General features: G+C 42.4%; 1 protein-coding gene across 1 annotated transcript in view; it reads right to left on the bottom strand.

Annotated features, from left to right (window-relative positions):
* The window catches only part of ABCB11 (ATP binding cassette subfamily B member 11), a 404070-nt gene that overhangs the window by 84253 nt on the left and 297564 nt on the right, over positions 1 to 22253 (bottom strand). Inside the window, exons 25-26 of the mRNA XM_086948098.1 lie at positions 17644 to 17800; positions 3335 to 3532 (exon numbers count right to left, since the gene is read on the bottom strand). Coding sequence (XP_086804224.1) covers positions 3335 to 3532; positions 17644 to 17800 — 355 coding nt within the window. The remainder of the gene's footprint in view (positions 1 to 3334; positions 3533 to 17643; positions 17801 to 22253) is intronic.

The following is a 22253-nucleotide window of genomic DNA, read 5'->3' as shown; positions in this document are numbered from 1 at the left end:
ACGATCTTGCGGACATCGACGACTCAGAGTGGCAGGAAGCATTGGCGTCCCGAGGGAGATGGGTATCCCTTCACGACTTTGACTGGTGCAATTACGTATTCTACACCGCTCCTACTACACCAGATACACCCTACATGCAATAGGAAAGAATGCACATTCCTACTGCCAGAGAGGCTGTGGGGAAGAGGGGACCTTCTACCATGCTATGTGGGATTTTCCCAGGATAGTGGAATATTGGACGCAGGTGTTGAGAACAATTTCACAGGTGGAGGAGGTATCAGTGATACCTGAGCCCAGGCGCTGCCTCCTAAACATATGGGAGCCTAATGACCTCATGCATTCGGGACAAAGCTGGGTTACCTTGGGCATAATGGTGGCAAAAAGAAATATAGCGCAGAAATGGGGTGCTGTGGAGGTGCCTACCCTAGTAAAATGGAACAAAGATATGGACGCAACCATGATAGCTGAGAGGGCAGTATACAGTAATAGAGGGTGCCCAAAAAAGTGGGAAAAAATATGGGGTGCATGGAATACCTACAGAGAGGAAATTTGTGATCCTCCATCAGATCAGGAAGACAGTGACTCTAACTCAGAGGGGGACTGATACCCCAGGATGGCAAAACACATTTTGGGTATCCGGCGTTATGAAAATAGTAATATTGTATATTTGTGACTGTGTAATATTTACTGCTGATTTTAAGAACGGAATATTGAGATGTGAGTCGTGTTTATGCTCCAGATTGTTTTCTTGTGTTTGCAAAGCGAGAACTAATAAAAAATATTTGAAAAAAAAAAAGTAGGATTTCTTCTGTGCAACTAATCATGTATTTAACAGCCAATGGATATAATGTGCCTGAAGGTGTTATGGAATAATAATTTGATTGGTGCTGTGCGTGTGACTTTTTACTGTTGCCTCCTTACATAAAGTTGTGTTAGGAAAATTGTGTTTTCATTGTCCAGAATGTATACTCATTTTCACTAGCTATTCATTCTGCTATTTTTTTTCTCTGTTGCTTATGAGATGCTACGTACCAATTAGACATTTTTCCATACACTTTATTTTAAATACTATGCATTGCAACACTGAAAATTATTTAAAAGTGCTGTGTTTTATTGTAGAGAAGAGTTAACTCACTCACTCTCATTTGTTAATTCTGTTGTTTTATTTCGAGAGGACTAGATGCAGCGTGGTCCTTTTGTATTCAGGCGTGTTATTATTAATTTGATTATTTGACAAATGTGCTTTGGATATATTCTTGTCTTAAAGGCCCATTGCATTATTGCATTTTATTAAGATTCAAGAATTTTATTTAATTTTATTTAGACCTCTACTGAGCTCAACAAATATTTAAAGTACAATTTGATTTTCTTTATAAAACCAGTTATAAAATATCTACTTTCAAAGATTTTCAAGAAAATCTTTAAAAATATAAAAACAGAAACAGATTATGACAGACATATTTATTAGGTGGTGATTAACAGAGCATTATAAGACCTTGCACTGTGGATATATTATATCTAAAACAGATGGGTTTTAAATACCGACATCAGGCCTCTACCAGAGTCAAATTTGGACATACAAACAGTACATGTAATAAATCTTGCACTCCGCCATTACACAAATCGCATATACCTGTAGTATTGTCCCAGTTATTCAAATCCTTAGTCGTATTAAGATAATACAGCGCTGGACCCTATTGACTAAAACGTAAATATGCTTGCTAAGATTTATATTCTACTGTAGCTGTGTACTGTGCATATTGTTTTAGTTGAGAAAAGTGTTTGACATTAAGATCGTAGCTTATTCTTGGAACAGATTTTTTAATAATAACCTCAGGTGTGCGGGGGTCCAAAATTTTAAAAGTGCATTGTGCAGTGTGAGCGATTTAATGCTATACTAAGACTCTTATTGAAAGTATACTGCAACTACTCATTTTTAAAGGTCTCTAATTTCAATATGCTCCTTAAAGATCCAGGATTGACATGCAAGAGATTATAAACCCATCTTATTATTTGGAGATGGCTCTAGCATAAGAGCTGACTAAAGATAGCTTGAGCCGTAATGCTTGGGCTGAAACTGCTTGATTGACTTTTATCAATTTACGAAGCAAATTCCCTTCTCTTATTTTTGCTGCTTGACAGTTATTGATTAGGATGTCTTCTAAAGCCTATGATAAGATAGAAGGTGTTTTCATACTATGAACCTCTAATAAAGAATGAAAATGTCCATGCCCAGAGGAGGAATATACGCTTTAGCCTGCCAATATGGGCGTCTGCTTTGAGGCCTATATGCTGAAGATGGGAGGAGTTTTGTAATGTTTGCAAAAAGATTCTCCCCAAATAGGTATATTCTTTAACTACCTCTATTGGTTTACCCCCAAGTGTCCAATTAAAATGAGAGAATTGTTTTTTTCTCTAAAAGATACAACTTTTGTTTTAAGAATAATTCCCATTAAAAAGTTTTCTTCTGTGTAGCAAGTTAATGCCTTTAGATTTCGTCTTAGGCCGATTGGTGTAAGATCTAATATAACAACATCATCGGCATTCATCAAGATATGGACATTGCTGGATGCTATTTTTGGAAGAAAATTGTTAATATTTTTAAAAGCTGAGGGAGGCAGCTGCTAAGCAACCAATTCCACAACAGACAATAGAGATCTAGAGTGCTGTACGAAGTGAAACAAAATTGATAACAAGTGGCCCAACAGACACTAAGGTGGAGATAAGGTACTTGTAACAACGAAGGCAATGCAGCTTTTCCCTACACTGCCTACACAGAAACCATAAGCAACAAAACAAAAGGAGAGGAGTGGTGCTGGAACAATTTGTTGAGTAGGGGTGCTAGCCATCACCACCACTTGATTTAAGGGCCTTTGATGTTCTTTCCATGCTGCTGATACATAAATACTAGGATATATGTACTTTACTTCTTAGAGCAACTATGTCTTTGGTAATGTATGTGTTAGAAAACTCCTGAAATGATGTTGCATTCTCCTCTCACCTCTACTCCAAAAACAGCTCTTGTTTTAAAAGTATTAGCAACACTTTGTCAAAAGGGAGTTGCCTGTCATGAGACAGTTTTCCTGTCACAGGACAGATTGCACTTGTACACAGGCCTCTTCATTGACAATTCTCCATCTGAACTCCATTAAAGATTTATAGGGAGGCTGGGGCCATCCCCGCACCCTTGGTTCTAACGCCACAAGAAGGTGAGAACACCACACAGCAACACAAAAACTCAATGAAAGTCAGTGAGGTGCACACTCACAATTTGTAAAGTGTTACAGCTTGCATTCAAAATGGAAATTGCTAACATGGACATCATATTACTTACTACTTTGCCATTGTCAGGGTCGTAGAAGCGCTCCAGGAGCTGCACACTGGTGCTCTTGCCACACCCACTGCTGCCAACAAAGGCCAATGTTTGCCCCGGTTTCACAGACACAGAGAGACCATTCAACACTTGGATGTCAGGGCGAGAAGGGTATGTGAACTTACAGCCGACAAACTCAATCCCTCCTTTGAAATCACTCTGTGAAAAGAATTTCAGAGGGCACAATTTACATACTGATGATTTTCACAGTGTATAGATCGTCATTTAAAAATCAAGTTCTTCGCTTTTGACAGTTAGGGGCATCTTGAGATCTGGTACCATGTTCCAACAAAGTAAGCATGAAAGTGTGCAAGATCATACTCTGTGCCAAAATGCTTTACTTTCTACCCCATAAGTCACAAGAAATTATTGCTACCATAACGTTACTGTAATGCAGATTACTCCCAATCTTCTATTTTATGACAATTGACATTTGCTGCATAGCTAAGGTTACCAGGGGCAATCTACAATTCCTCCAAAATGTTGCCACAAGGCTTCTTCTCTGTCTTTACCCAAGAGACGGTTTTTGACCCCAGTTCTGCAATAGCTCCATTGGCTACCCATAGCTAGTAGGGCAATTATCAAGGCACTCTGCATTGTTCACAAAGCCTCTCAAGGAAAAAATACTACTATACCTACAAGTTAAATCCATGCAATACAAACCAAACATAATACTGCGCTCCAGGCTAGCCCCACTTCTCATCATCCCACCTTACCATAAGAAATCCGTAAGAGGCACTGCTTTCTTGGTATAAGCCCAGAGCTCTGGAATTCACCACCATCCAACATTAGAAGCACTTAGGTGCACATGCACTTCAAAAGACAATTGAAAACATGGCTATTTCATAGATAATTGCATCACCGACATTGCGGCAACAGAGCCCAGAAAACAATTGCACCTTCAAGCGCAGTCCTCAGCTTCTAACCCACAAATTAGAAATAACACCCCACAAACTGCTGTCAATGTAGATAAGTGAAGGAGGGCCGACCTATGGTTTGCCGTGGCATTATATAGTTATGTATTTGCATATATAATAGTTATGGCCTACAATAATTATGCCTGGATACCCTTGTGAGAGATTAGCTGCACTCTATAAATCCCGATTGATTGATAATAATAAGACCATAATATGTAGTGTCATCAGAAACGTTAGCTTATACCTCTTAAATTCACATAAGGCATATCTTCTTAGAGAGTTGCCTATTTTCACTGTACAGCTAAAAAAACAAACATCACCAAATAAATAGGCATGGAATAACTAAAGAGATCTGTCACACGTTACTGGATAATTTGGAGGACTTTAATATCATCCACTACTCAAGGTTCCAAATATTTATACAATTTGACCACTTCTTTACATCTCACAAAGACGCTCATAAAAATGCCCATCCCAATAGATCTCTTCTCTCTCCCTCAAACCATGCCATTTCAGGACCATTTCAGGACCATAACTATACACAAAATGTCAGATTTGACAACTCAGTGCGGTAACCAACTAAACAGACTTTATCATGGAGAATACCTTAAAGAGACCTGCAAAGCTTTTGAAAGCTACCAGCATACTGAAAACCATAAAAACTGTGTGTCTGTCTCTTACACTTCATCATCCACCACACTGCTACTTGCTACATCCCCTAACACGACAACCGCACCTCAGTGGTCATCACACACGACATGGAAGGACTTTCCACATAGCATCAAACCAAAGACAACACCCTTCCATCCACATGACCTGCACCGTATAGTATACTATCCATGTAGGCAAGCACTTCAGAGCCCCATCTATGTATTTATTTATTTATTTAAGAATGTAAAGAGCGCATAGCTGGCCCAGCGACGGGGCGTCCCAGCGCTACCCAAAGAACAAGTGCCTAGAGACCACTCAAACAGAAATGGAACTTACACCAGAAAGAGCCAGGTCTTTATAGCCTTTCGAAAAGCCAGATGATTCTGAAGCCCTCTAATGGACGTCGGGAGGGAATTCCATAGGTGGGCCGCCAGAACTTTAAAGGAGCGACTACCAGCTCTAGCTCTTTGAAATCGAGGGGTACAAACCAACCCCGAGTTGGCAGAGCGCAGAAGGCGATTCGGAACATACTGGACTAACAAATCAGCTAAAATCGGAGGGCCTTGTTGAGTCAAAATTTTGTGGGCCACACACAAAGACTTAAACTGGATTCTTTTAACTACTGGCTGCCAGTGAAGCCTAGGCAAAAACTTAGACAGCAAACACAACTTGGGAAGTGCCGACAGAGCAAGTGCTGCAGCATTCTGAATTCTTTGGAGGCAAAGGATACAAGATTTATTGGCGCCTAAATAAAGAGAGTTGCCACAATCTAACTTGGCTAAAATTGTAGCTTGAAGGAGGGTTTGGCAGATTTTTGGTTCAAAATATCCAAGCAGAGGTTTCAACCCCCTTAGGAGTCCAAAACAGGACCCTGCTAAAGCTTGGGTATCAAAAGCAAGATCACTATCTATCCAAAAACCTTAATTCTTGACCGCCTCTTCAGGCAGAGGTGCAGGTTTGAGTTTATCAGGCCACCACTGTTCTGACCAAAGATCACTATCTCTCCCAAGCACAATAATTTCCAACTAGGCAGCATTAGGCTGCAAGCAGTTTGCTGTCATCCAGTGAGCAATTGCTAACAAGTCCTCTTTAAATTTGGAGAGGTTGTTTTTGCACTTAGGGGTTGTAAGCCTCATATAAATGCTGCTATATAATTCAACAGACTCAATCTCTTAGGGCTGGAAGAGGACAGAGGGACTAGGCCCAAGCTCAACTGCCAGTGCAGTGTCAGCATCAGCACTGTACCCTGCAGTTGATATATTCATACTATAGCACGTGGCTGCACAATGTATTGAGCGGAAGTAGGGCCTGGATGCTAAGCAGGGTTCACTGCCCGTTTTACGTTTCTCCCGCACATCGCTTGTGTTGTGCTTGTGAAATGTATTCTTTTTATAATAAATCTTAATAGGAGCTTATGGCCAACCCTTACTTTTCATTGGTTCATGTGCTTTTCCTCCATTTCTCTTGGCTGTAGCATCCTATTTCCTGTTGTTCCCCTGTGTTTCTCTTATCAGTTGCCAATGGCTGTTTTCATCCGATCTGGTGGAACTTCTTTTAAGCATGTCAGAACCCCTGCCGTCACTACAAGATCTACATCCTTTCTTTGAAGCTACATTGCTGCATGATTGCCATGGGCTCAGCGAGCTGTGCTGGTCTCAATGGAGACCTCGTGATCACAGTTCTGTGTACTTTGTGGGAAGCCAACGCTCTGATCGCAACGCGCACTCACCAGTCTCCTGGGACCGAATAGCAGAACCACTCTAGTGCTCTCTTTTGTTTGCAAATGGAGCAGCACTCACAAGTACCCCAGTGGCTGAATCAGGGCCCCACTCTAGTGCTTCCTTTGGTTTGCAAGCAACTTGGAAAATCCAGTAAACAGCATCTGTTAGCCTTAGGGGGTCCTTCTCGAGTGATCCCTGCTCCAGCCCCTCAGCTGGCTCAAAAATAAGTGACAGGGAGGATGTATGTACTTGTGTTTCCCTTTTTGCACCTCTATGGCATTTTGAGGACAAGTTACTCTTCTCTCACTTCAGCATGGGCAGGTGTTGCACGTTAAACTTGCTGTTTAAAGAAGGCACTGTGTCCTTGTGCAATGTACCTGCTGCCAATGTTAACGGTGCCAATAACTTCTGTTCAAGTTCTGTGCTCCAGTGGATTTTGAGAAATTTAGGTTCAAAAAAATATATATATCTATAGCAGCGCCCCGGTACGTGCCCCGGGGAGCGCTCCGGGCGCGCCACGCGAGGTGCGCACGGAAAGCTGATTGGCTCTTGGGTGTCTGTAAACATTCGAAACAGTCCGGAGCGGCCGCCATCTTGTGTCTCGGTCAAATCGAGACACAAGAGGTGGCTAACACAAAGGGGGAAATGACCATAAGGTGTCAGGGATAGACCCCCTTTGATCCCCTAGGTTTGATGTGGGGGCTATAAAAGGGCCCCGCGGGGCATTTAAAATATTTTTTGTTTTTTTGTTTTGCGCGGGGGGAGCGCCCGGTACGCACACCGGGGAGCGGCCCGGGGAGCGTACTATGAGGAAAAAAGATGACAGAGTTTTTAAAAAATGAAGCCTTTTTTTAGATATTGGAGGTAGTTCTAAAAAGAACTTTTTTTTCTTCTTTTTGTTGTTTTATTTTTTTTTGTGTTTTTTGAACATTTTGTACTTTTTTTGGCTTTTCAAAACAGTTTTATATTTTTTTTGTATTTTTTTAGGGGGAGAAACAAAAAAAGGGAATTGAAACTGGCTCAACTGGAGCAAAAAAACAAAAAAAACAAAAAATTACTTCTTTTTGGGGCACTTGTGATTATCACCTGCAAGGACGATGAGCTTTACGCTTTTTTCACCATAGGCGATAAACTTGCCACATGCAGAACAAGTGATTTTAAAATCAGCAAATCTTGGCTGAATACAAGGCATCATCTCTGATGTTTCTGGTTCCGATGAAGTGGGTTTGTTTCTTTGGGAGGTGGTCCTTGAAGACTGGGGGAGGTTACTGGCCAGTTCCCTGAGCTCTGCATGAGAATAGTTGTTTGGGTGCTTTCGGGTCATATGACGAATCATGGTATAGTTACCAAATGAATATTTTTTGTTTGGGTTGCCCCTTGAGAGTTCTTCATTGCAGATTCACTTTTTTCTTGCCCTCTGGGATTGAAAAAAACTCCCATACAATGTGTGGCTTGGGTTTGTATGGGGTATTTTCTTCAGGCAGCCATCTTCTCCTCCCCTCCTCCTCTTCCTCTTCCTCCTCCTCCTCTTCTTGACCACCAATATAATCTTGAGCTGGTCCTGCTGGTGGTGGTGGTGGTGGTGGGGCAGATGCACCAGCTGCTGCTGCTACTGAAGCCATTATAAAGATCAAAAAGGTACAGAGATGTACAAACAGGTCTTCCTCAGTCAAAGGACAAAGTCAGAATAAGGAAAAAAGGTGGGATCTTTCATCATTTGGAAAAAAAACTGTCCTGAACCAATGAGAAGTGTTATTTTCAGGTCACAAGACCAGGGGCTTCATCATTATGAAACCAAAACTATTATGAACCAATGAAAAGTGTTATTTTCAGGTCACATGACCCGACGCGCTCACGCTACGCGCCCGGGGCGCGCCCGGGGGCGCGCTCCGGGTCGCGTAGCGTAAGCGCGTCGGATGTTTACGTTGCGCGATCGTATTCGCTCGAGTACTTCCGGGTGCGCTTACGCCGTGCGTATCACGCGGACGCGGCTACGCGATACGTCACGATCATGTTTTCGTTCGCGATATTGACGCTCACGGGACGCTCCCCGGAGCGCGCCCCGGGGCGCTTTATAGAAGAACGCTTTCCCGGGCGCGCACCGGGGCGCGCACCGGGAGCGCTCCAAGGCAAAAAAAAAAAAAGGGATAATTGTAGGGACAGGTAGCCCTATTCTGAAGTGGTTTTTACAAAAATTTACTTTTGAAAAATATGTATTGTGCTACATTGGGCTTTATATATGTTAGAGCCAAAATGTAGCCCAAATGTAGCCCAATGTAGCCCAAAGATGGCCACCAGAGACCAAAAAATACAAATGTAGCCCAAATATCAGCTAGATGTAGCCCAACTGTAGCCCAATAACAGAATGTACCAGAGTGTTCTAAAGAACAACTAGAGTGCTAAAAGTCTTATTTATAAAGTGAGACTTATAGTTAGGAATTAGCATTTAAAAAACGTTTGAAATTCACTGAAAAAAACATAGGTTTCACACCAGTTATAGTTAGGAATTAGCATTTAAAAAACCTATTAAATTCACTAAAAAAACCATAGGTTTCACATCAGTTATAGTTAGCTGGAAATTTTACTGACATAAAACCAATGAAATTCCACGTTATAGTTAGTTGGACTCACTATAACTTGCGCGCCTGCAATGCACTGCTGATGACGTCACATATTACATCACTCATGACATGGTCAGTGACATCACTCATGACATCACTGATGACACCATCCTTGTGACAGACTGATAGACCTCCTTTCAGTGTAATGTAACCATTGAAACACATATTCAAACAATAGAAACTAACATTTTCAAAAAAATGGAGATACCCATACCAGTTACAATAACCAATTCAGTAATTCCACCATCTATATACACATCCACTCATACACCAACAGTTCTATATAGTCACTCATACATATTCTACTCATCATATATAGTGATACACATATACATCCTGTTACACACCGACAGTCTTACAAAAGTTACTCACACACATGCAAATAAACTATTGAACATCCATTTATTTGCAAATACAGCTATACATACATTAGCACATTACTTCTAAGGAAACTTACACATACTTACTCTCTTAAACAATCACTTATAGAAACACATACTTATTTAAACAGGAACTCTTTCAATCTCTCACTCTCACATATACTGACTTATATACATCAATGCTCATATATACAAGAATAAAACATATGTAGTTACTCATAAAGACACTAGTGAGACAGGCATTCACTCACTAACACACACATATACACACTCATCCACCCATACAGTCCTGCACATATGCTGTCTTCAAAACACATACAAACAGTGAGTCAGTCACCAACCCATGCAGCCACTTATACACAAAGTGAAACACTGATACATATATTTAAATATTTAAAAATTACTTGTTAATATATGTATTCATTAAGATACACTTAATAAGGCAGTTAACCAATCAATTCTTTTTTTTAAAAACATCCATTTACACACTTATTTAACCATTTATTCTTCCATCGTCCTTTACAAATACATATGTAAAACATATTTATTTTTCATAAAGACACACATTCACTGGATGGTGTCATCAGTGATGTCATGAGTGATGTCACTGACCATGTCATGAGTGATGTAATATGTGACGTCATCAGCAGTGCATTGCAGGCGCGCAAGTTATAGTGAGTCCAACTAACTATAACGTGGAATTTCATTGGTTTTATGTCAGTAAAATTTCCAGCTAACTATAACTGATGTGAAACCTATGGTTTTTTTAGTGAATTTAATAGGTTTTTTAAATGCTAATTCCTAACTATAACTGGTGTGAAACATATGGTTTTTTCAGTGAATATATATATATATATATATATATATATATATATATATATATATATATATATATATATATAGATCCAAAATTTGGATCCATTTCCCTGCTGCAAGCAATCTCACTGAAGTTTACCTACAAGGACTACTTTGACCATAATGCCCGGGGCGCGCCTACGCCCTTTTTTGCACGTGGTCACAGCCACATAAAAAAGACACAGTTACGAGCAGGGAACGAGTGATGCCTCTGATGAAGTGCGATCCCCGCACGAAACGCGTCAGGCTCTTTGAACTCTGGGGTCAAACCTTTTTGCACAGCATTCAGCAGCCTGCTCCATTAAAAGCAGTTCAACCTTCCTGTGAGTGGCTTCTCTGAATTTGGGCAACATTCTTTTGGATGTAACGCCGGCCAGCCTCGGTCGGAGAGAAGCCCGGCCATGATGATATGGACCCGCGCCTCGTCTGGTGAGGAGGCGCACCAAGGGACAGGAAAAGCAGGTGGAGAGGTAACACGGAGCACAATGTTATGTCCTGAAGTGTTCCCCAGCCCACTGTGGTTTTTACGTTTGGATCCATTTCCCTGCTGCAAGCAATCTCACTGAAGTTTAACTCCAAGGACTACTTTGACCATAATGCCCGGGGCGCGCCTACGCCCTTTGTGCACGTGGTCACAGCCACATAAAAAAGACACAGTTACGAGCAGGGAACGAGTGATGCCTCTGATGAAGTGCGATCCCCGCACGAAACGTGTCAGGCTCTTTGAACTCTGGGGTCAAACCTTTTTGCACAGCATTCTGCAGCCTGCTCCATTAAAAGCAGTTCAACCTTCCTGTGAGTGGCTTCTCTGAATTTGGGCAACTTTCTTTTGGATGTAACACCGGCCAGCCTCGGTCGGAGAGAAGCCCGACCATGATGATATGGACCCGCGCCTCGTCTGGGGAGGAGGCGCACCAAGGGACAGGAAAAGCAGGTGGAGAGGTAACACGGAGCACGATGTTATGTCCTGAAGTGTTCCCCAGCCCACTGTGGTTTTTACATTTGGATCCATTTCCCTGCTGCAAGCAATCTCACTGAAGTTTAACTACAAGGACTACTTTGACCATAATGCCAGGGGCGCGCCTACGCCCTTTGTGCACGTGGTCACAGCCACATAAAAAAGACACCGTTACGAGCAGGGAACAAGTGATGCCTCTGATGAAGTGCGATCCCCGCACAAAACGCGTCAGGCTCTTTGAACTCTAGGGTCAAACCTTTTTGCACAGCATTCTGCAGCCTGCTCCATTAAAAGCAGTTCAACCTTCCTGTGAGTGGCTTCTCTGAATTTGGGCAACTTTCTTTTGGATGTAACACCGGCCAGCCTCGGTCGGAGAGAAGCCCGGCCATGATGATATGGACCCGCGCCTCGTCTGGTGAGGAGGCGCACCAAGGGACAGGAAAAGCAGGTGGAGAGGTAACACGGAGCACGATGTTATGTCCTGAAGTGTTCCCCAGCCCACTGTGGTTTTTACATTTGGATCCATTTCCCTGCTGCAAGCAATCTCACTGAAGTTTAACTACAAGGACTACTTTGACCATAATGCCCGGGGCGCGCCTACGCCCTTTGTGCACGTGGTCACAGCCACATAAAAAAGACACAGTTACGAGCAGGGAACGAGTGATGCCTCTGATGAAGTGCGATCCCCGCACGAAACGCGTCAGGCGCTTTGAACTCTGGGGTCAAACCTTTTTGCACAGCATTCTGCAGCCAGCTCCATTAAAAGCAGTTCAACCTTCCTGTGAGTGGCTTCTCTGAATTTGGGCAACTTTCTTTTGCATAGATATATAGATATATAGATATACTGCTCCAAAGTCCACTTCGGCAGTGTGCACTTCAAAAGACGTGTGCAGCAAATGTGGAAGTGGGTCCACATACAAATAAACGCTCCGGTTTCAGCACAAGAAACACGCTGCACTCACGGGAACCTCCAAGAAGATACCTTTATTTGCAAGGATGTGTTTCGGCGTAAGATGCCTTCCTCGGCTTTCTAAAGATAGCGCCATCTGTTCTATGGATGTTTTTTAAACAGGTAAGCTGTTTTCCATTGGTTGTGGCCACTTGCCATGGAAAGGGAACTACAGAATTACACAGAGTAGTGTCTAATCCCACTCAGATGCTGGGCAATTGTGCTTGCATCTGTGGGTATTGCCTGTATATGACAGGATGCATAACAACTGATTATGTAGAAATTCGTATGCCACAGATGACCAACAGACCCCATCTCCCACAATGCATCCGAGTGGGATAAGACACTACTCCGTGGAATTCTGTATACATATATATACATGGTCAAAGAAACCAGAACACTCCATTTGGACCTTCAAGTTATTGTTCATTTAATAAAGAGCTTTGTTTGGTTAGCACTTTGGGAATTGATTTACTAGTCACCATCTAGCATTATATGGCATCTGTGCAATCTTTAAATTTGGATATCTTGGCAGCTACCTCAGAATCTGGAGCGTTTACATGGGGTGAATTGTTGCCGTTCCCATTTTCCGTGCCACCTCACCAGTATTTTGGAACCACTCTTATCTTCCAGTGAGGTGTAGGCGCAACTGAAAACTCAGGCCACTATGGTGTGGTGTTATGGGTGGCCAGTGCATGCCAAATACTGTTTCTGGGGAACTGGGCTTGAGCTTTGGCATCAGCTCACCTTCCCGTGATTCTGGGCTATTCACTTAATTTCCTGGTTCCTGTGAAAACTAATGTGGCCTTGTGTAATCAAACTGGTGCTCATGTAAAGGGATTCACATGGCATAAGAATGCATCACTCTGGAGCAGCCCTGTTTCTAACCCCATAATTAAGGGTACATGAACTGATGTGCCTCTGTGCTAGTGTCATGCTTGCGAGTTGGCGGGTGGGGTGGAGGGTGGATGGCACAACACGTACAGGGGTTATCTTTGTCCTTCATTTGCATTCTCGCTTCTACTGCGTCCGTGACTGGCATAAGGAATGGTGACAGAGAGCGTGAGACGTAGTCATGTCTCTATGTGAATAAAGATATGCAGCTGTTAATGTGGTGGTCCTCAGACCACCCGGCAGACCCCTCGCTCTGCACTAGTCTGTACACTTCCTCCAGTGAGTGCGTATTGGTTAAAGTTTCTGATTTTATAACTATTTGGTTTTAATTCGACAAGTTTAGTGAACCATACATTTATATTGATGACACGTTTGTACCACGCTAAGTGGTTCACGCAGCTTGTTCCAAAATGCATCCTGTTAAAGTTCATCATATCCTAATACACCCCTATGTCCCCGAAACAGCATAAAAGACAAGAATAATGAGGTGGTTTTATTACTTTGTAGTTATGTAATACTTGGCAGGGAATAAAACAAAGATTGACGTATGGATTCAAAGTCTTTATCAATAATACAGACCGGGTTTGAAAAGCCTTCCATTACTAAAGTATTCCACAGTCTCAAGTGCCAGTTTGTCAACAAAGGGCAGTTTTCCTTTTTCAATTAGCTGCCAGAATGTTTAACTCCACTGCCAGGCAATTCCATATCAGTGCTCCGCTGGCCTCAGTTTGATGTTTCAACAGGGGGTGGCTCAGCCCACATAAGACACATTCTTCCCTCATCAGGAGTTGGTTTCGAAATATTGTTTTCATGGTAGTTAGTATATCGGCCCAGAAGGGTTTAATATGTGGACAATCTCATCAAATGTGTTTGAAGTCATCAAGCACTCCACATTACCTCCAACTGACGTCAGAGGTCTGGGAGTGATATTATTATGATTTAGATGGCTGTAGATACCATTCATCCAATACCTTTATAATAGGTTTCTCTCCCTACCATACTATAAGTATCTTCACTACTATCTCCCCGGAGTGTTCCATCAAGTTTCGTCTAATGTTTACCCTTGTAAAATGGACCCCAGGTTCTGAAATGGATGGGGCGCCATCTTAGAAGCACATAGAAGTATATTATAGAGTGTTCCTAAAAAAATGAATGTGACCTTGGGGAATCAAACTGGTGCTCAAGTAAAGTGCTTCAATACCTTTGGTGCGAGTACACGCTACACAAACCTAGAAAAAATGCACAATGAGGTAAAACAAAGCACAAAAAGACACCCACTTGTACAAAGTGAAACCAAAATGCCTGGGTAAATTGCGGCTATCTGCTTTAATTGTGTGATCTTAGGCAAATATTTTATGGTACCAAGACTACTTACTTATTTGTCACATATGCAGGTACTTTCAAATACGATTGCATAATATCCATTGTATAAAAACATATTGTGTTTAATTTTATAGATTATAATGTTCTTCTATAATAATGTGGGCAAAATACATGGTATACATGATAACTGCCTTGCCTCTCAATTCACTAAAGAGACTTTTTTTTATATTTTGTATGATGTTTGTTGTATGATTTACATAAAAAATATTTCCAGGGCTCGGCTCTGTAGTACTCTTAACACCCAATAACCTCAACTACTGTGTAACTTAAAACATACATTCTAGAGAAATGAGTGGTTAGGCATGTAGCTGTATTTTTGTTTTGATTGTGTGAGGAAAGTGTAAAGAACAGTTCTTTCTATGAGCTAATGGCTAAATGGAGAGGAACTCTGTTCATAATCGGACAGCTCTAGGGCCCTCTCCTTTAGTGTCTCTGACCAGCAGCCCAACCCCCTAGCACATAACAGAACATACCTACTCAACTGTTAAACAATTTGGTTCTGTTAATATTTCAGCATTTTTGTAACTCCATCACACACTTTCATATATAATCCCAATTCGTACAATTGCTCTGTGCACTCTGCAGAGAGACCAAGTAGTCTAAACATTATAGTGACCCACTAACAGGCACCGTGAGAACCATACACTGCCTTCTGCTTTAACTACAAATCTGTCAATTATGTCCCGTTGGGAAACACCAGCTCATAACCTGAACTCATAGATACTTATGAGCACCACGCCACAGCACAAGATTAATACACAGTATGAAAGAAACTGAAGGCAAACAATGTGCTGATAAAAAAGGATATTCTGTGAGTGAAGCAAATTAAGTCACATATGATAAATGTGAACATGAGCTTTCTCACAGACTTGGATAACTTAATTATTAATATTACTGTTGACCTTTGGCCCTAGTTTTCCCACACTGCTAGAATAGGGCTGGATACTACAGCCTGCACATCTCCTAAAAAAATGTGTTGAGAACTACTGGGGGTAAACTGCCCACAGGTTAGGAATCACTCACATATCCAGTCCGCCAGCTTCTTTGCATCTCTTGGACTCTAAAATGGGCTGATGTTGAAAATGACCACCCCAACAAATTTCTCCACTTTTCTCTCACTCCAACCATGCCAGCTCTTGCCCACAATTGTACACAAAATCTCAGATGGATAGCACGGTGCAGTAACCAGCTAGGCAGACTATATCATATGGAGTGCCATATTGTCATTTTAGCATATTTTGGTAGTTCCTTGCCCTTTTTCTGCCTTTTCAGCTTGTTTATTGCCCTCTGTTTTACTTTTTTCTGCTCGTTTCTTGCGCTCCTCTTGCCATTGTTGCTCTTTTTTTGCCCTCTGTTTTGCTTTTTTCTGCTCCTTTCTTCCCTATTCCTGCTGTGTTCCTCCTCCTGACACCCAGTGCCCCTCCTTAGCCCCAGAACCTACTTAGTGAAGGCAAAGCGCAACTCCATTGAGCAGATCCTCGTACCATCTCCACCTGTCTCCTTTCTCTAGCTTGACCTCAGCCCGCTACCCTCTTGCTGCTTTGTTGCTTGCTACCCTTCTTTGTGCCTTCTCTCCTCGTTTTTTACCCCATGTGCCCTTTCTGCTCGTGTCTTGACCTCTGTTTGTGCCTTCTCTGCTCGATTCTTGCCCTTTGTTTGTGCCTTCTCTGCTAATTTATTGCCCTCTTTTTGCTTTTTTTTGTTCATGTCCTGCCCTCTGTTTTGCTTTTTTCTGCTCCTCTCTTTCCCTCTTCCTGCCGTTTCCCTCCTCCCACCTCCCAGAGCCCCTCCCTCTTCCCAGGACACCTTCCCTAATGGATTTCAGAAAGAACCCCAAGATCTGGCTTTTCGACAGAGACCTTGCACCCCAGCGCCCAGATACCCTTAGGGCGGACAGTGCTGCTCTCTACAAATGCTGATTGATTAAAATTTATATTGATACCAATGTTACCGATAAAATATGTATGTTCACAGTAACAGGATATTAAAATAATAACAAAAAACAAGTCACTTATGAAGATTATACTTTCATAGATTGCCCTATAACTTCTATTACTTTATTTAAAAGCAGCATAGGACCATTTTAATTATGATTGCATTTGGAGGCTAGAGACGAATTCTACCATTAAGAGCTGTGCTTAATTTGTGCCGGCAGTTGCAGTTTGTCGCAACAGCACTAGGGTGACCACCTAACTCCAAGAAACCACACACACTGCCTCTAGTCGTGAACGTTTCACATGCAAATTACTCTTTTCAGGTGTGTTAGTCTAATTAGATGAATAGGAACAAAGCATTACTTTATCACATAGAATGCATTGGGTTTTCACATGAAAGTCTAGAAGTGGATTATATGTTGCTGTTATCAAACACCTTTACTATTACCACGGTACTGCAGCCTCAAGTTTCCAGTATAGGTTAGCACTTTTTTCCTAACTATAAGACATGCTGCACAACAGCTGTTAACATGTCTAAAAAACATTGACAACATGAATAGATTTTGCAGAGGCCGAAAACAAGTCATAACACTTTTACAGTGTTTCGTTCACTTATAGTGCACATTTGGTCAACTATTCACCAAGCTAAAACTTATAAACAATTAAAGTTCTTAATAATCACATAGGCTAAACCTATTGCATTTGCCAATGCTTGTTAATCATGGTGCACACTTCTAACATTACATCTCATTACTGCATCAACTGTTTTCTAGTGCAAAGCTGATAAGGTTTTACAAACATGAACATGCTGATAATGGAATATGAAACTGAATTCCCTTTCCCAGACTGGCCCGCATCCAAACTTATCCGATTTATTTGCTAGAAAACACACTTGATGTTTTATTCCCAGTTAAATTGAGCTGATATGAAAGGAAATTAAAGTGACGCATTCAGTTAGTTTTGCCATTAATGTTTCCTGGAAGATAAAACGCATTGGCTTTTCTTACCCATTTTTCGCCTTCCTCGCTGTACGGAGTTACTTTGGGAACACGGTCAACGAGCTTGAAGAAACGAGCAGCCGAGATTTTGGCTTTTGCGTAGTCGGGTGTGTATGAGGAGGCTCTTCCAAGAGCCGTCCCACTTGTCACAACTGATGAAATCACCCTGTATTTAATTAAACAAAACAAAAAATTACATTAAATAGCGTGTCATGTACAAGAAACAGGCCACAATGCACGTGGGATAGGTCACACCAAGCAAACAGTACAGAATCCGTATGAATTTGTGAGGAGGTGCGACTTATTCTTACCTTACTTCACTTTTATTCCTATGTTTCATGCCGTAAGTCACAACTACTCATGGAAGAAAAAAAATGTGCCCCTACATTTATATTGAAATATCAGCGGTTAGACCAACTGGTCTGAATCCTCAACCATTATATATAAAAGCAGAGTCTGTCTCCATGTTTACATATTGAACAATGCCCTCTATGAGGATGCCTTCTAACGTATAAGCACAGTCGTGTGTGTGTGTGGGGGGGGGCGGGGGGGCGGGGGGGGGGGGGGGTACGAGTTTTGGGGGCGAGTGTTAACCACAATTTATGTCATTGTTTGCCAACAAAGTTGCTCCCAAGTTTTACCTGCTATAAAGTGGGTTACGCAATTAGACGGTACACCTGCAACATCTACAATTTGAACATGGATGGATTCCACCCAGCTTAGACTATAATTATGTTTGCAAATGGGAGTTTATACTTAGATGTAGAAAGGGCCTGAACACTTTCATATGGCCATGTCTGAACTGGGGTGGTGTGGAGTGCAAAAAAACGATGGATTTAGACCCAGATCACTGTACAGTGGTCAATGTATGACATTGTTCTGCATTCTGTCCATCAACTGTGGTTTTTGCATTTGCATTGGCACATGACAGTCAATTGTGCGCTAGTGCAGGGGAAAGCTCAGGGATTTGGCATATTGTTGCAAATATGACACATTCCTGTGCTGTGAAAGTGATGCAGCGTGGCGCAGCCAAATGGCTTGCGGTGCAGCCCTGAGTCACTGTCTTGTAAATATGCACCTAAGTCTTAAAAACGCATACAATAAAAAGGGGCCATCCTCAAAAGTCGCAAGCTTGATGATATAAAGTGTTGGCTAACACAAGAAAAATGGCTCAAATTTGCATGCAGTGTCGGGCTGACCTATAGGACAATCAGGCACTGCTGGTCTGACAGGTTAGTGTATGGGATGCATTTTTCTGGACGTTTTCGGGCCTGTTTATGGGCTGATGGGCCAGTTTTTCTCTGGTATTACCCCAAACATTGCCTGCAGAGAGCATGTGGCCACCCATATCATGCAAAACACCTATATAGTGAGTCTTTGCAGGTTGAAAATTTCCCCAATTCGCAAACCTTGACAACTTTTAGCTGTAGGGGCCGTACAGCAGAATGTGCCCCGGGGGCGCAACAAGTGTTTTCACCAGCTTCGCATGTCCTTGGGCAGGTTGGTATTATAGAAAGGGCCGCAGAAACTTGTGCGGCCACTTCTGTAATACTATAAGGGCTGGCACACATCTAGCGCCAGAGTTTTCTCAAGAGGGCATTCCATCATTTGCCAGGGGGAATGGCACCATGCAAATGAGGGAATCCCTTTGTCTCTGAATCCATGCCATATTATAGACGCGGGTGCAGAGTCACAGAAGCTGTCAGGCGGTACACTGTCAGCGCCCCCCCTGATGGCAGCCCTCTGGAGGGGGAGAAAGGGGGTCCTACGGACGTCCCAGACATCCATTTGCAGATGGCTGAAGTCACTACCTGCACTTACCTACAGGGGGATCTCCAATCTCTTTTAAAGAGCAGACGGGTTGCCACCTGCACAGAGAAACACAGAGCAGCTTTTAAACAGCTGCTCTGTATTTCTCTTGAATGTGCTACCCTGGGGGCAGCGTGAGTTCGTGGATGTCCTGAGGGCAACGCATTTTGCATGACAGAGCACACTTTTTCCATTTGCACCTAGTGCATCTGCTTAAAGGTGTGCCGTGGATCAAACAGGAAAACTGCACCCTATCTCTATTAGGGCCCCTGGTTTCCTAAAGGGGTGCATTTTTCATTTTGTTGCCAGAGCAATTTTCTACCCCAGTTTGACTCTGGTTGCATCTGTGCTTAATGGTCAAGAATGCTTTGGTCGGACTATCTTATGCCGTTTTTGAAAACTCTTTCTCCTTCGACAAAAGCCTGTACACTAACTTGACTTCTGTTGCTGTATCAGGGGAAAGGGAGTAGGAGAACTTCCAGAGGTGTGAAAGACCAATTTACCTCATCCTTTCCCTTATACTCCTAATAAAGTCCAGTGATCCACTGCCGGTGCAGCAGAGTCTATCACAAAGTGACTCCGGGAAGTGACTCAGCTATGGAGAGCCCCATACAGTACTTCACTATATACTAGCATATATAATAATGGTCTCGACTTAGTGAAGGAGGCAATGTTTGCGATCTCCATGTCCAAATACAGAGGAATTGTTGGCGTGTCAGAGGGGAAGTCTCAATGGTCTTTTGAGGTACCCTCCTTCACAGATTTACAGTTGTACGATATTTGAATAACTCCAAAGTTCTGCTCTATAAAAATGACGCGTTTTGGAACTGGGCCTTGTATATACCTCAAGCGCAAGGGACACTACAAACCCCCCATTTTCAATAGTGAAGCAGACTGCTGTACCTACCTTCTGTAGTAGAAGGCTCCTCATTCTACATATAGGAGGCTTCCACCTGATACTTAAAGAGAATCAAATCCCTAAGTATGTTAATTCTTTAACCAGTTCCAGGGAGGAATTGCCCAGAACAAAGTTGTTTTTGACCCCCTAATGCAGCATTAATGATCAATATTAGTTTTGTTTTATCTGTGTTGATTGCTCAACTCTTTTGTCTGCAGAAGTCTGTGAAGGTATCAAAAAGGTTCTGAAGGCCGGTGAGTATCTTGGAAACTGGTAGAGGATTGATGCAAATAGTAACGTGGCAGTCCTGGTGACACATATGTTAGTGGTGTTATTAATGCAGTTGCTAACCTCCTTGACAACTTGGTCAATATAAGAGAACAAAAGGAGATCTAATGAGCAACCTTGTTGGTCTATTGACAAGGAATGTTTTTGTTTCGTCTACTGGCCCCTTCTCACAGTACCAGAGTTCTTGTGATGCAGCAAAATTAGAATGTTCAGAGGGGCCAAAGGATTGCACTTATCCTGCAGAGATGTCCACATTATGTGTCTGGGAACGTTGTCAAACACGGACTGCAGATCCACAAAAAACATCTATAAGGATACTCTCTTTAGCATGCCAATTTTTTTCCAGGATCAGTTCAAACCTGAAAGCCTGTTTCTTGCTGAAGCCGGCTTGATTCTATGATGACTTTGCTGATCTTAACCCATGATTTAGGTCTGGCTAGCACTATTGAGCAATAGAACAATACATTTTTTGCAAATTATCTAACAGGCATAATTTCTGCCCCAAGCCAGGAAGGTGGTATTGGATATCCATGCAATATAGCATAAGCCATGTATCTTACACAGCACTCCCAAAGAATGGGCTCAGTCTGCAAATCAGCTGTTTTTATCAGGGCTGAAAGCCTTGCCCCTCTTCTTTTTGTTGATTGTTACAAGTGGAGAAGTGTGGCTCACTGGTTAGAGGAGGCAGACCAGGAAGCAGAGGTCAACCTGGGACCAGGGTTCAATTCCTGGCTCGGCGGGGTCTTTAGTCCTAAAATGTCCATGGACTCGACAATTCTCGCTCCGGTGCCTACTCGATTCATGGGATCACACTCTGTGACTCTGGGCAATAGCTTGCTTAATCTCCACAACAGCCCCTCGTGGCAGGATGCCTGGCTTTCACCTTGCAGATACCCTGCCTGGGTTATCTCACAGGGGAATACCAGGATGGGTTCCCTAAGCAAGCGCTTAGAAACCAGTGGTGATTTGCGCTATATAAATTCCTGTACATTTACAAGAGTCTCTATATTGCAAATGGCTCTATTAGCGGGAACATAGCTAATAAACTCGCTATCTGGTTCACTTCCTAGGAGGGCTGCTGGGTCACATTACAAAGATAAAATTTCAGTTCTCAAACCAGCAGCTTTCAGTGATATCCACCTCTATTTTTGCTGCATAATTTTTACTGCAATTAGCTAAGACATGCCACAAAGTGCCTGTGTCTTTCTTACTGACAGTCAACATAAGATCTTTAATTGTTTTAGGTTTCCATTCAGTCTTCTTGTTCAGTAGAGCTTTATAACATACTCTGTTTTCTAATATTTCTTTTCTGTTGGCTGTACTGCTGCACTCAGATTTTGCGCCTTTTCCCCAACTACCGCTTGCGTCAGATACACTTTAAATATATACACAGACTATATCGCACTCCCGCGCCTCATAGTCACTGTAGTTCAGTATTCTTCGTTTTCGTTCAAAGTGCTCAAAATGTTTAAAAAGTTTGTGGCCAGTGCCACCCCCCTTTGTATTATGTAAAATGGCTCCTGTGAGCCATGAGCTGACGAGCTCTGGGAGACGCCCATGCACACCGGGAATGGTAATTGTCCTGAGGAGATGACGGTGGCATGTCAAGCAACCTCTGAAAATA

This window comes from Lissotriton vulgaris, unplaced genomic scaffold (assembly GCF_964263255.1).
Source record: "Lissotriton vulgaris unplaced genomic scaffold, aLisVul1.2 SCAFFOLD_1578, whole genome shotgun sequence".
Classification (NCBI taxonomy): domain Eukaryota; kingdom Metazoa; phylum Chordata; class Amphibia; order Caudata; family Salamandridae; genus Lissotriton; species Lissotriton vulgaris.
Note: the sequence above shows the minus strand (reverse complement) of the source record. Positions and strands in the feature narration are given on the sequence as shown.